The sequence below is a fragment of the Acanthaster planci genome, linkage group LG09 (assembly GCF_054643075.1).
Source record: "Acanthaster planci isolate LZ-2023a linkage group LG09, COTS_SCS, whole genome shotgun sequence".
Classification (NCBI taxonomy): domain Eukaryota; kingdom Metazoa; phylum Echinodermata; class Asteroidea; order Valvatida; family Acanthasteridae; genus Acanthaster; species Acanthaster planci.
In genome coordinates this window covers 15,078,372-15,093,279 of record NC_141785.1, presented here as the reverse complement: position 1 = coordinate 15,093,279, position 14,908 = coordinate 15,078,372, and the positions used below count along the sequence as shown (strand labels likewise).

Genomic DNA, 14,908 nt, shown 5'->3' with positions numbered 1-14,908 from the left:
ATCGCTCTTTCAATTTTGTTCTTTTAATGTTTCACAGCGGCCCCAATTGCGCCGGCGATCAGTCCAATTACATTGTTCAGCGATCCCTGTTTCTCCAGTTTGGGCCGCTTTTCCACCTTTGTCAAAAGAGGGCGCTCGATTGTAAACACTGGCTGGTGAAATGGCGTGAAATGATGATGAGTGGTTGTGCAATTTTTCTTTCTTGATATTCACCCGTAACAGTGTTTGTGACATACGTAAATTTGCATGGTCAGTGTTTCATTTTCATTGCCATTTTCCACACTCTTAATCGTAATTTACTCTGTTAGTAAAGACATTTCAAGCAATTTTCCTGCGTTTAAATTCGAAGAAATCACCCGAAGGCTCGAAAACGGAAGAAGTCTGAAATTGGAATTTTTGCACGTGTCTCGAAAACCTTAACGTTCTCATACTAACATAACAGTTAGGCCGGGGCCTTCTTCACAATGCCAAGTGCAAAGAGCACTTCTAACGCCAATGGTAAAGAACGTAATGTAAGTAAGGAATTTTAAGCAGATGAGGTTTTATTCTTCCACGTTTTTAGTGGAAATAAACGTCATGGTCATGATAGCCACACTAGTGTGGCAAGGACTCTCACTCCCGATCCATCGGGAATGAGAGTCCGTGCCACACTAGTGAGGCTATGGTCATGACTGCTTGGACAACCCAGCTTCAGCTCATTCGGGAAATTCTAATAAAGAGTCTTCCATAGAGCTGGGTTTCCTAACTAGTATGATTAATGTTGTGTGATGTTGCACTGTTCACCTCCGTAAATGAGGCCTATGCTGACTCCATGCAATATCTCGGCCTGACAGTACCAAGAGTGCATTGGCTACACGTAAAATTTGTCTGACATACGTCCAAAAATTTGGAACTCCAATACTTAGGGAAGTGATAAAAACATGTTTGATACCATGCACAGTAAGTTTTATTCCTCCATCTTCGTTACAACTTCCGGACCCAAAAGCATGAAAGGTTTATGCAAACTCTACAATTCTGGAATCACCTTGTAATCATCTTTTTTTGTATCTCTCTTGCAGGATTCCCAGTCTGCCAAGAACAGGGAAGAAAGGAAGGATCCATATGCAGATCCCAAGAACAGCAAGCTGGGCAAAAGGCTTGCTTACCTCCTGAGATATGGAGCAGTTAAGGAGGGACTGACCGTCAGCTCACGAGGTAACAACGTCACATTCCGCAGAGTCATTTCGCATGGGAACACAGCTCCAGTCAGCTGTTTTGAGCAAAGTGTGGATTTTTTGAGCCACTCAAGCTGACCTCTGTGCTCAATCTCTCACCCGGGGCTTTCATGGGACTTTTAATTACTAGAAAAATACTATGACACATTGCATCCCGCTGAACTGTTTGGGTGGGACTCCTAGCCCTTAGCATGTATGTTCACCCACCACAGCCGGTGCACCACTGCGTTAATACACAGGTTTGTATGGGGTCGTGCATGAACGGCGAGCTGCATTCTGGTCGGGTCTCCTATGACTATGGCTTCAAATTTTTATCAAAGGGTAAAGAGCCGTAGCCAGTGTTGGATACTAGTGGATGTTGTAGTCTCACATGGAGACGCCGTACGGCATGTTGCCAACATAGCATGCATAGCGTGCAACATAAACCGTTGAAAATATTTCTTACAGGAGTTTTTCTGGAGATATGCCCCACATATATATTTGCGAAGGACATTAGTAATGACGTACACGATAAAGCGGAAAGTGCTTTATTTTTTCAAAAAGTGATATTAAGTCATTTTATGCAACATCGTCATTTAATGTCCATACTCCATAGCAGGCAGTACCAACCCTTGATATATCATAAAACAACTTGAATTGATAGCATTTAACCCTATTGAATTCTATACTGTTCAAATATCGACTCGACTTTCGGTTATGTAATGACTTGCTGCAACAGAATAAAATCACAACGTGAACCAATTTTAAGTTTCTGAATCTGGTTTTAAAAAAGTAGTCAACGAGTGAGTAGGTCAGCGCTGGCTTCACCTTTATGGGTTTCAAATTCTTGGGAAAACTCCGGATGCAAGAATATCATTTTTTTTTCCAGGAACAGAGGAAATCAATAAATTTCACTCAAAAAAAAAACTACTGCTGCATTAGATGACTGAGTAACAAAAGAATTACATCAGACGGCTCGTTTCCATCACAAAAGCTGTGCTGGCCTTCAATGTTCGGCCCAGAACAATAAGCAAAACTAAGTGGAGGGAGGAAACATACATATTAGTCCTTTCCCCTCTCACCCCTACCTCCACCTTCCCTCCTCGGAGGCCCCTACCAGCTCTTTGCTCTTTGTTAGTGTAGTTGCTGGTAGAAAGTTATGTATTTGAATAGTTAACGTATGCAGGTACATTTTCTGCATGTGTAATGGGTAGTCGTATGCATATGTTACATGACTTACATGTATTCCATGTTCCATTCTGACATGCCAACCACGTTGTGAAACCTCTCTACAGTGCATTATTACACTGTTTTGATCTAAAGAGGGGGCTTTGTTGCCTGCCAACTGTGTTTTCAGGGCGACCGTGCGTTAAGTCCATGCGCAAAGCTAAGCTGAAATTCATTGGAAAAGTTGCACTATGTTATAGTCGAGACTCAAAGAGTCAAGACCCCATAAGACCATCGCAAGCTCCCATATGACCATCCCTTGGCCAACACAGGGCCTCCAGTGTGAATTCATGTCACGAGCACAAGCTACTCAAATGCACTGCAACAAAATTATACCTTTGTCATTACTCACCCTGTGACTTACCTCTTGTGTCTGGTCTTCTGATGCTCAACCACAACACTGGTTCAGACAAAGACCTGTGGTCAAGATGGCCATCAACCTTAACGTCCAACTAAACCTCCCCCCCCTTCCTATCAACGCCGTCTAAAGACATCTCATCACCCCTCAAAGTAGATCTGGGGTCTAGCATCCCTTGTTTGGCCCTCCTGGACCCTGGAAAATCCAAACATTTACACAATGCAAGATTACATCCAGGATATTGTTTCCCATCTTAATGTAGGCCAGCGTATACACAGCTCACGACTCATCCATTACCACCAGACTCTGGGGACTACGGTCCCATAAGAGCCCTGTCCTCTGACAAGGGTTCCCCAGGGGAAAATAAACTGCACTTTTCTCGCTCTGGATGGACAATCCGACGTATTTCGCCACTTTTTAAAAAACCTTTTTAGGCTCTGATAATATTAGTTTGATTTGTGTGGTGCAAACTGTTTATGCTGTGTACACGGCCCTTTGTGTTTTGCCAGGCTCTGACATTTTTAGGGGGGTTGTTGTCAGTTGGCCCTAACATGCCTAAATGACATGCCTAAATTCATGAATGGGTCATGAATTATGTGGTCAACACGACACATGACAAACTTCGGGATTCAAGCTCATATACTTTTCCATAGGCAGTGTTTTGTTTTCAATTGCAGTTATCCCCCAAAAGGTTACTTACGTGTTCTACCCAACCCAACCCTACCCAACCCCACCCAACCCAACCAAGCCCAGCCAAACCAAACCCAACCCAGGCCAACCCCTACCAAATCTTACGTAACTCAACTTAACCCAATCCAAGCAACTAGCAATACAACCACCCTTGTGAACCATTTCTGTTGTTAATCAAATCTAACGCAGTCCAACCTCAAACTAACCAAGGCAACACAACGCCACCCATGTCCAATTTCCAACCATCCCAATCCAACCCTCGTGTAAATCCATGTTAACCTAGTCAAACCCCCACCCGACCTCATCCAATCCAGTTCCAACTTTGACCCAGTTTCCAACTAATCAGCCCAGTTTTGCAGAGCCCCACATAACACCTCCCTCTTGTCACGGAACCCACCGTCCTTTTTACTCCCCAGAAACTCTTGGGATAAGGCTATTTATAGTAAACCAATTCCCCGGCCTATCAAGTGAAGCTGTGTACAAGCCAGCCTGCACGGGCATCCACATGTCATCAGTCACTGCTTGCCTCTGTTGCAAAGTGTGAAATGGACCGAGAGTGAAAAAGCCAAATAAACATTGGGACTGCCACTGAGGACCATCAGTGTCCTGAGAGGCTCAGACTGGACATATACAGTTGATGTATCTGAACTCTGTCTGAGGGAGAAAGAATGTGTGGCCAGCTCTAGCAGTGTAAGTCTTGAGGGTGGAAATAGTGAACTTAAATTCAAAGACCTGCTTACTCAAAAGTGATTCTTGTGACTTGTGACTCATTTTGCTTGCTTGGTCATCACTTTAACATTTTAAACTACTTACTGTAGGTAGAAAGGTCAGTGGTTGGAATTTTTCTGAAAGCTTTCCTCACAATCACTTTGAAAATATTCCCCCCCCCAAAAAAAAAAAATTGTGCATGTTAGTACAAGGTAACAATCCCAGATCTTTCAAAATCCACTGGGAGGTTTTAAGGATTTTGTGGGTTTTAGGAGAGCTTCCTGGCACCATTACTTTACATGTATGTGGCCTTTAATGTCTTTGAAATTTAAAGTACAGAGGATGTGGTTTCCTGTACTTAGGAGAATTTTTATAGGATCATAAGGGAGTTGAGGTTATCACTGTTGTCTTGTTTGATAATGTTGTCCAGGATTTGTAGCAGGTGCACTATACAGTACAGCCTGGTTGCCTCAAAGATATATGGGGGGGGGAACCCTCAGAGATAATTCTAGGAAGAACTAATCCACAAGATCCTGGGGGGACTTGAACTGAAAGTGGAAGCTACAGTGAATGCCACAATGCCGACCAGATTTTTTCTGTTTATATCTACATGTAGATTGATAATTGGATTAAATCTCATACAAATTTTACAGGGGTTGCATTGAAATGTTACCCAGGCCAATTTTCTAAAGATTTTTAATCCTCAGAACCAAAGGCTGAGAGCGCTTGAAATTCAATTTTGCCAAATGTGAGCCTTGGAGAACATTGACAAATTTGAACTTGATAACTGTAACATTTCACTTCTTTGTCGGATAATAAAAACAGGCCACCCGATCTAATTGCCTGACCTCATAAAAATTATTAAAAAAAATCAAGACTATATATTGTTCCTTTAAGCCCTGTCACCCGTGTTTACATTGAAACCGACAGCGTGAGATTCGCCTCGGCAATCCAGGCAATCCCGGCGCTGATAAATGACGCTATATGCCAAGGGTTTCACCGTTGGCGTGATTCACATCTCACATCAAAACAGTGGCCGTGTCGATTGCAAATGTCTCATTTCCAGCCCGGTGTCAATGTCATTTCGGGGAGGGCTAGATGAATGACGGGTTTGCTGCCATGCAAATTTTCCTTCCCCTCCCTGTTTTTTTACTCCGATTGCTAAACTTCTGCTTGGTTTGATTCAGCATTCCAGAATAGAAGGGGATTTGATATGTACAATACATTTTCTCATTTCTCAGCCTTGGAGATTTTTCTTTCTGTATTTTTGGATAAGTATTTTCCAGATGTGGAAAAGCAATTATATTCGTGAACAAGGCACATGGTGAAATGTCAGCCTTATACTGTACGTAAGTTGGAACACAGATCAGTAGCTAGATTTTATATTGTTTCTCATCCATTCCCCAAAAGGATTTTTTTCTGTAGCACCTTTGGCAAGTAACCCTTTGATAGTTAAAAGCACTACTTAGAAATTTTGTTGACTGGATTAATTCGGTCATTCCGTGAGGTTGGGGCACAATTTGTGACGGTGTCCTTGTTACATGGGTAATTTTTACCACCTGTCATGACCTCACATGAAAATTAAGAGTGTACCAGTTGATTGCAAGAACATGCATGGCAGACGTCAATTGTGAATTTGAAAAGTGTCTTGCAAGTGTCGTGTGCTCTGCTATGCAAATCATGCCTGTTTGAGTAATTAGAGACCAGGTCCTCGGTGTTGTAGTGATTGTCAAGGTTGTAGTCAAGCCAAAAGTCCCCAGAAGTGTGTGACAAGTCACTCACAAACAAGTCACTCCATCTAGAATCAAGTCCATAAACTGTTCAAATGAACTGCGACAGAGGTTTTTCTTTGTCAGGGTTCACTTGTCTATGACCAGATTTGCATTGGACTTGTAGAATAAGCTGATATGATAAATTCAGCTACAAGAGATCTTTGTGATAAAACTTTCATCACTGTTACTTTGCTCTTTGCTCCAGTTTGTAATTGAGCCAGTCCATCACAAGTCCCGCAGTCAAGCCACAAGTTATTCAAATGATGCATGCTCAATGAAAGGTATTCTTTGTTGTTGGTCACACTGTTACTTGTGACTGGTTTTGAGACTAGACTTGTGGTGTGACTTGTGATGGACTCCATTGCAACTCTGCTCGGTTCCCATCAAACCCAGAATATTCCATTGCCTGTATTTCTGTCTATTGGCCTACCTGTTATGCATGTTTTATTATTGAGCAAGGCTGGTTTTCCAGCAGCACATGCCCCAAACGCTTACGCATATGAGGCCATTTTGGAACAGCAATATGTATACACAGATTCTGACTCGAATGACCTTGTGTTTTTGAAAGACTGAACTGGCTCATTGGAAACAACCAATCTAACTACACCACGTAAATCAGTGCCTTTTTTTTCAACCTCCCACCCAGGCTACGTGAAGGTGACTGACATCATGACCGTACCCCTGTTGTCCACGTACTCTGAAGAGACCCTGGTTGAGGAGTTTGACAAAGCCGTCTCGGAACGAGGCCACAAGCGGTACGAGATGAAGACGGAAAATGGAGTGGTGTACGTCAGGTCCATCTTCAGTCAGCGATTTGAGCGGGTACGTGTCAGTCAAATAACTATCAAACAGAACTAAACTTACTTTAATGATCGCCATTCAAAAGGAGAAAGTATCCTTTGCAAACACCATTACCAGAGCTTTTAAGATAGACTCTAGAATGTATCATAACTTCATCATCATTCATTGCTTGATTTTTTTCCTCATGTTTTGCATTTTCCTCAAAAGTGAACTCTGTGAAGCCTTATTCAATTGCAGATCATCTGGTATTTGCAATTTGAAACGGCCTTCCAGAAGACCCAAAGTCTTACTCTGTGAAACCCTTTAGGCAAGCTGAAATGAAACGTTTAGATGAATTTGTTGGAATATAAGTGCATCCCCTGGTTTTAGCAAACAGGAATTTACATCTAAACCTGTATCACCTCTGGCTAAAATGTTCAAAGTGGGCTTTGAAATCTTCACAGCTCAGTTCTCACTCACCATTCATTGAGACTTTGCCCTCAAAATGTTGCACTGCCTTTCTGAAAAAGTCAAAATTTGTCCCTAGAAAAGAGCAATATTCTACATTTAAAATTACCCTACATGTATTTCCATCATCATTGGAAATCTTAAAAAGGTCATCATTGCCTTAATTGTCCTGTTTTCACGTTTTTGTTTCTTTTTTGGGGGGGATGGGAGAGTTACAACACACTCAGAGTACGGTGTGGCATAAAAATAGGATTGATGGTGCCTGGTCCCTTTCTCCTTAGTCTAGCTTCGTAATGAACGGAGGTTCCTGGTCCCTTACTCTGTATTCTGGCCTTGTTATGAATGGTGAGCGGTGTTTCCATTTTGCTGCTGATGTCAAGATTCTGGTCCTAAGAGGCCATGTGGTTAGACAGGAATGGACCACCAAGAGCTTATGCACACGATAACAAATTTGCAAATTGTTATTGAAATTGCTGATGCCCAAGTTTTTCCCCAGATGTTGTTTTTTTTTCCTTCAGCTGTAGTCACAAAATCTGGTCATTGGTCCTTGCAACCTGGGTTCACGGCTAGCACAGACAGCATGCAGTGTTCCACCTCCCAGATGTGCATGTCGTAGAAATCATTTGTTAAAAAAAAAAAGTTGTACACAGCTTGTAAACTTCTTGGACAAGAAAGACTTGAATGACTGTTGCATCGATGACACACGTGCGTAACTCCAAACAGAGCCGGCTCAAGAATGCAGGAGCAACAAAGGGGCAACGGCTTTTAACGCCATGGTTCACTTTGCTTAGGACCAAAAACAAATCGCGGCGGGAAGAGTGAAATGAAAATGTCGGGTTTAATATGAGATCAAAAATGCTCTACGCTATGAGTAAACGGTGCGAACGAAGGCCGCGTCTTTCCATCAGAATTCTTGTCACTTAAAATTCATGAATGGATAATGGCAATTGTGCTGGTGTGAAAAAGTATATAAACATGATTGTAGCAATTGCCTTTAAGTGCCAGACTCTGTTTAGGTTACCCTGACATCAGAGACAAATGATCGCCAGCCCTATTCCCCATGACCTGATCCAGATTCAGACACATCTGCGGCCGTGACCCCCCCCTGGGGTAGAAGTGTCTGAATGCAGCGGTGAGCCCCTTGCAACTCCTGCCCCACACACGGTGCACCACACAGGTATGTGAGTGATGGAACTAGGAAGGGGGGGGGTGGGCTTGTGTTGCACAGCTTCTCAACCCCCCCCCCATCTGGCAGTATACCATGCATGGCCTACTTCACTAATCTCCGGTGACAGAGATAGATGGCCGTAGAACCCAACCTCCATGCTTAACCGTTATTAATCACCTGGAATGAAATCCATCAGCCCTCCCGTCTCCCAAGTGCAGAGCTCCACCACGTATCCAGCACTGCAACTTCCAAACTCCGGTTGGCAGCCAGGGAGGAAAAAAATTCACCCCCAAGTTCAGGCATGTCCAAACGGTCGTCCTTGGCACCAGCGGTTTGAAAAAAACTAGGTCAGGCAATGATTAGGATCGTACCCGTAGGCTCCTGGTCCCTTTTGACTATTGGTCCCCCGTCACTAGTTAGTTTGATATAATTTCCCAACCATTCATGGGTCACTCGTAGCTAATTCCTCACAGATTTGGCTGGGTCTCCCTAATCTAGATCTCGGTCTGTCTCTGGCTTTCTCTCTTTTCTGATCGCAGTCTTTCCACTAGTACTTCCCCCCCCCTCCATGGGGTCATGCCCTAGTTGTTAACAAGCATATCGGGAGTTGCGACCCTAATTGGGATCTAATGGTTAACATAGCTTCCCATTACTAAGGAATCTCCCCGCAATGTCACCATCTGATAACCCATTCCGACATGAGATCTTCCAGTAACTCCCAAACAAGAAAAAAAAAATGGAACATTCTCCAGAGATGAAGCTTGACAGGCAACTTAAATAACTTGCCAGGATTTGTTTCACTAAGGTGTGGAGATTTGAGTATTTTTCAGCCGAGGCACACCCACATCAACATTTTGAATGTCCGAATATAGGATGCATTTCTACTTTCTTGCAAGTCTCATATAGTAAAATGCTTTCATTATAACTTCTGTTAAACCCTGCACCACAATGCAGTCCTCTGCTGGATTGAAAATCAGGGTTTACAGAAATCACATGTACCCTTGGCTCCCTGTATTGTCGCGTGCGGGGTACTTTTCTGTAACTTGTGACACCATCCGTTTAACATTTGTTTCAGAATTTCTGTGACATTTGTGACAGCAATGTTGCAATGCCATTTTCTCTGCTTCTGAATTTTTTTCTCTCTTTGTAAGCCTGTATTTGTTTTCTCGTTACGATATATTCAGAATGAATCTGTTGTTACATTAGAATTGTTGCTATTAAAACTACACTTCATCAAATCCTGTCTACTGGTCCCCCAAATGGCTGACCTTTCAGTGCCAGTTTTCCCAAATTTGTTTATTTACGTACACCACCACTACCAACTAACAGAATGGCTCCGAAAAAAAGAAGGCGGAGAGATAAAATACCGTATATAAAAAATCTCAGGCCCATACAACTTTGACAATGACAAATGAAACATACCATGTCACAACACCGATGGTATCCGAGACAGGCAGGGGCTCATTACAGCGACACTCCATCAATTTCTCCTGCCCCCTCTGGATCAAAGGAGGGGCCGGCCTCATTAGGAAGGCACCTTGACAATTGGGTTTTTGCTCCCTCGTGTGACCGGCACCGGGGTCTAACTTACCAGGGGTGACCTACTATTCATTGTAATGGCTGATAGACAAGTTACAGATGAAGTGAAGGAGTGATGTGTCTTGGCACTCAATTATTCAATTTTTTTTCCCCAAGGGAGAGTTCTGCTGGTATGTAATATTTTTACATTCAGTGTTTGGTATCGGTTTTTTACAATCATTTTGTTTGGTACTTTAAATTTTGGCGGAAACTTTCCACCTTCTTTATTCACCCAAGTCCTCTCAAATCCTTCCAGATCCGCAAGGAAGTTCGGGCAGATTTGGCAGGGTTCAGGAAGGCAGAGTTCAGCCACAATTCCACCAAACAGGGCTTATCCCCCTCTCCCCTTGAAAGATAACGTTCAAAGATCGTGCCACTGATTACCTGTAAAATGGACAACGTGGAAGAAAATTCCTGAAAATTAGCTTCATGGTTAACTAAGAAAGTTAATATTGTCCACCAAAATGTCTGCCAAAAGGCTCATTTTTACCTTTGATTTTTTGGCAGGACATTTTGTGCTTGATTCCTACAGAATGTTTATGCAGGTGCCTCCTTTAAAAAGCTTGGCATCCCAGACCGATGATGTAGGAAAATCTATATTTATGATATGAAACAGTTCTCATTGGGGGTTTTATGTCCCCCCCCCCGGAATTCCCGAAACTACGAGTGACTTCTATCAGCTTCAGACTCTATATATCTGCTAAGATTGCAGTTAAATGCATTATAAGTGTGTTTGCTTCGAACATTTTACCTGGGATACTGTTAGTATGCAGTTAGATTTTTATTTTGTTGCCTTGTTTTCAGTGTTTTTTTTTTTTTAGAAATAACACTGTCTGTCTATTTTCAAACTCCACTGGAGAGTTTTCAGTTTTCCAATATACGTGTAAAGACATATATATTCCTGTCATGTGGAAAGTGGTGTACATTTTCACAACTTGTTTGGCAGAAATATTCATCCAGTGATGAAGGCATTCACTATCTGTATGTATTTGAACCGTGAAGATAAACTTCAAATGAAAGATCCACAACCCGCCTCATTAATACAACAATCAGTGAAATATTTTGTGCATGTATATCTTACTATACTTGACATAATCTTCTTTGTCTACAGTATTAGTAGTATTAGTATTGTTATTATTGTCTTGTAGTATCCTTACCATGAAGGCACCAAGGTGGTCAGACTACTGGAGATGTGCCTGCAATATGTAACCATCAACATAGCCGACTACAGCTTGGAAGGTATCATGGATGAGTACATCATCGGGTAAGGCAAATATCTGAGCTTCCCTGACCCTGGCCCCCCCACTGGTGCTGTTGTCCACATGCCAAGAGGACCCAATGTTTGTTTTTTTTAATGGGCAGATTTACTGACTGGAGGGAATTTATCATTTGATAAATTCAAAAATGAGTAGAGAACTATTTCTGCATTTCCCTTTGGATATCAGTTGTGGTCATGTACCTTTTTGAAAAGACAGGGTTGCCGATTTGTACAAGCTTTTCATTGATGTTGTATTTGATTTCAGTTTTTACCACGCGCATTTTTTTCCAGGGCAGCTTTCTTTCACTTCATTCAGACACATCAGACTTTAGCCAATCAATTCTGGGTCTTATGCACCAGTAGCACATCCAGAAGGGGTGCACTTCATCCTCCCCCTTTCACGTTACATTTCAGGAGTTACTTTTTCTGTCATCCTCAACTAGTCATTGAGTATTAAAAGCTCCCCTCCATTTGGGGAACCCCCTTTCATCAAAGGCAGGTGCCGCCTCCTTAAGATCCACAGGCATCCAACCCTGACCACAAAATCACAGGACATGTACTTTATTTGGACCCCCCCTTCTCCATAATCTTGTCATTTTGGGGGGCACTCTAGTGACATCGTTCGACGCCTAAAGCGCTCCAAGAGGCTCAACAACACCTCCCTGGCCAGTGTCCTCAGCCCCGACCTGGAGCAGCTGGACCTGAGCGATGCCTACCTTACCATGGGCTCCCTCAAGATGATCATGACCCACTCACCCAACCTCAAGATCCTGAACCTGAAATTCTGCGGCTACCTGATCAATGACGAATTGCTGAAGAGATTGATGAAGGTATCGTGTCAGAGATGGTTCTGTAGGCTGGCTTTGTGTCTTGTCCACAGAGCTAGGTCAGAGTCTTTGTTGGGCGACACATGTGGCCACATGTCGACAGTAGATATAGGCCCTGTCCAAATAACTTGGTTGTTGCTTGAAATTACATGCTTGTCTGTAGTAGTGGCATGGAATCGTGTAATTTCAAGCTAAAGCTAGTGATTTGGACACGGCCATATATGTTACCATGGCTCTGAAAGCCCATGTGAGACAAGGTTTCCCTGTTCTCTTGTAAAACACCTTTTGTCCAGAAGTGACAAGTCCACCACCAATCCAAAGTCAACTCACATGTCAAGCATGTCGAATGACAAGTCTAGCATAAGTCAAATGACAAGTCAAATGTCATATCAAATCAAAGTCTGTCACCAGTCAAACAATTACACAAAATAATCTCATGTCAAATCAAAATCAAAGTCTAACCCAAGGTCAAATCATGTATCAAATCAAAGTATGTCACAAGTCAAATCTTCTGTCTAATCAAAGTCTATCCCGAGTCAAATCACAAGTCACTCACTAGTCAAAAGTGCAAGTCCAGACGCCATTAACATGGATAGCTGCTGCAAAAACAGGATGCCTTTGTCCCAATTTATTTAGGTCAGAGTAGTTCGTGGCTGGACTGGAGACTAGATGACTTGTGAGTAACCTGTAATAAGCTTATGGGGACTTAACTACAGTACAGCCATTCTCCACCTTGTTCTGTTGCCTAGAATCTTCCCCACTTGATCAACCTGAATGTCTGCCAGTGCACCCACCTGACCGGCCTGTCCCTGCGCAACGTGGCCAAACTCCTGCCTGCCATCCAGGCCCTGAATGTGGCCCGCATTGAGAACTTCAAGGAGGCTGACATCCTCAAGTGCCTGGAGAGCTGCAAGGAGCTGAGGCACTTGGACATCTACCAGTGCAACTTGCCCTTCACGGACGATTTCTGCACCAAGTTGGTCACAATCTGCCAGGCCCGACCGAAACTGAAGGTTATTGAGAAATAACCATCCGAATATCACAGAGGATGAAGTGAGAGCACAAGCATTCGATCATCTTTTAATATGCCACAGGCCGACATCGAGGTCACATGAGCTTTTCATTTGTCAAATTCCAAAAAGAGTGTGCACATACACGAATACTACTACACTATTAGGAGAAATTGTATTTTTTCAAGATTCTCAGCTGGGCATCGCATTTCTTGAAACAGTTTGACTAAGCACACCCACCTTTGTCTGGGCAAATTAATACTTGACTGTAATTTTCAGCTCTTCGTGCAGGTGGTGGTAGAGCTGGTCATCTGCTATCCTCATAACAGGGAGAAGAACTTTTTGGACGCAGAGAAATTAACTTATGTAACACATGTACCAACAATAAAAATAGATGCACGTCTTGAGTGGGTACAAAAGTTCTCGTTGCATTTCTTGATTTTTTGCTTTTGGTATTTGAAATCATTTATGTGACTTGATAAAGTCATTTAAAGATAATGTAAAGAATTTATTTTGTACAGTAGAATAAATTGTAAAAATCTTGAAAAGAGGGCTTTCTTCGTTTACACTTGTTTGGCGTGGTCATTTTCAAAGCTTGGCTTTGGATCTGTCTTCTCTCTGTCTCTGAACCATTTTGTAGGTTGTTAAAGGCTCTGTCCAAATGAAAAGAGTAACCATCATTAGCTTCAAATCATACAAGGTAATCTTCCTGGAGCAAAACGTCCAGTCAGGACTGTAAACATCAGGTTTAACTTGGGAAAAAACGAAACCAATATCCTGGAAAGGGCGTATGTGTCCGCGAGCGTGGCGATGCGCCATCCAGATGCAAGCACCGCGTTTCCGGGACATAATTTGGGCATTTGCGTAATAACGAACTCTGACAAACTGGGGAGACCTTCTGCAACGGAACATGCACACTATGTAAGAACGACGCCTGCTGAAAACAGACGACAGTCGGGGGTGAAGTAGAAGTGTGTTTATGAAACTAACATTGGTGGTTATTATCGGGTAAAAAAATCTAGGAATGCTGAGACAGCTTACTGCACATTGAACTGTAAAATTTAAAAAGTATTTTGGGGAAAAAATGGTCAGGGGGGGTTGGCACACGACTAATTGTACTTGGACAACTTGGTCGATTGGTTGCAGACTGTGGTAATCTGGTTTTCATATCAAGACTGTCTATCACTCACTTGAAACAACCTTCGTTGTACGTGTAGGCCTACTTTTAGTCGTCCTTCAAGTTCACGGGATTGATGATGTGCACCAGTTATATCCTTGTCATTAAAAGAAATCAGTGCAGTGAACCCACAGCAAAGGTGGGACTGGTGACTGCCGCGCGTCTCTCCTTGAACCACATCAGGGAAAGACATCTCCGCACCTGTGTGGCCGTGATAACGACACGGGCTACTGGTTTAAGTGTCGGGTAAACCACGAAGCCTGTCATCCACGAATTTCGGGTCGCGCTAGACAGGACATCTCCTTTTCTTTTTTTTTGAAAATAGCAGCTGATGGTGACAAGGACGAAATCAATCCTGCCTTTTCTTCTTTGGTTTCGTTTTTGCAAATTGCAAAAATCCGCCTCTAGTGTTGCCTGGATGGCTGATAAGAAAATCTAATATTTATTTACGTTTTTTTCTTCTACGAGGGACGATCCAGAAGCAAATTTTCATGGTGGGAGCAAAACTTGGAGGGTTAATCTCTGTGGGCTTTCCCCATGTGGGGGAGGGCAGCTTTTGTTACACCCCCCCCCCCCGATCTGCGATATATAGTGGGCAATGTAAGGCGACAATGACTCTTGTATTTGACGTGTGATAACGGCTATCGTTTGACCCGTGCATGCCTGGTGCGATCCTCGGCATATTCTTGGAATT

At 42.9% G+C, this 14,908-nt stretch overlaps 1 protein-coding gene across 3 annotated transcripts; it reads left to right on the top strand.

Annotated features, from left to right (window-relative positions):
• The first annotated feature begins 141 nt into the window (after positions 1 to 141).
• LOC110982265 (uncharacterized) lies at positions 142 to 13,585 on the top strand. Of its 3 annotated transcripts, none has more exons than XM_022240563.2 (6): positions 142 to 249; positions 1,059 to 1,194; positions 6,595 to 6,770; positions 11,091 to 11,206; positions 11,814 to 12,030; positions 12,777 to 13,585. In XM_022240563.2, the coding sequence occupies exons 1-6, from the start codon at positions 247 to 249 to the stop codon at positions 13,053 to 13,055; spliced, it is 927 nt and encodes a 308-aa protein (XP_022096255.2). In that variant the 5' UTR covers positions 142 to 246; the 3' UTR covers positions 13,056 to 13,585. The 3 variants fall into 3 exon arrangements, with proteins under 3 accessions (XP_022096255.2, XP_086997574.1, XP_022096253.2); XM_087141448.1 differs by having other exon boundaries at positions 142 to 498; XM_022240561.2 differs by having other exon boundaries at positions 142 to 512.
• The last annotated feature ends 1,323 nt before the right edge of the window (positions 13,586 to 14,908 follow it).

Excerpts from the sequence above, each read along its gene's own strand:
- LOC110982265 (XM_022240561.2), top strand. The coding sequence starts at position 465 with ATGCCAAGTGCAAAGAGCACTTCTAACGCCAATGGTAAAGAACGTAAT. Across the intron at positions 513-1,058 it reads CCAATGGTAAAGAACGTAAT|GATTCCCAGTCTGCCAAGAA; the intron begins GTAAGTAAGGAA and ends TCTCTCTTGCAG. Across the intron at positions 12,031-12,776 it reads TGCTGAAGAGATTGATGAAG|AATCTTCCCCACTTGATCAA; the intron begins GTATCGTGTCAG and ends TCTGTTGCCTAG.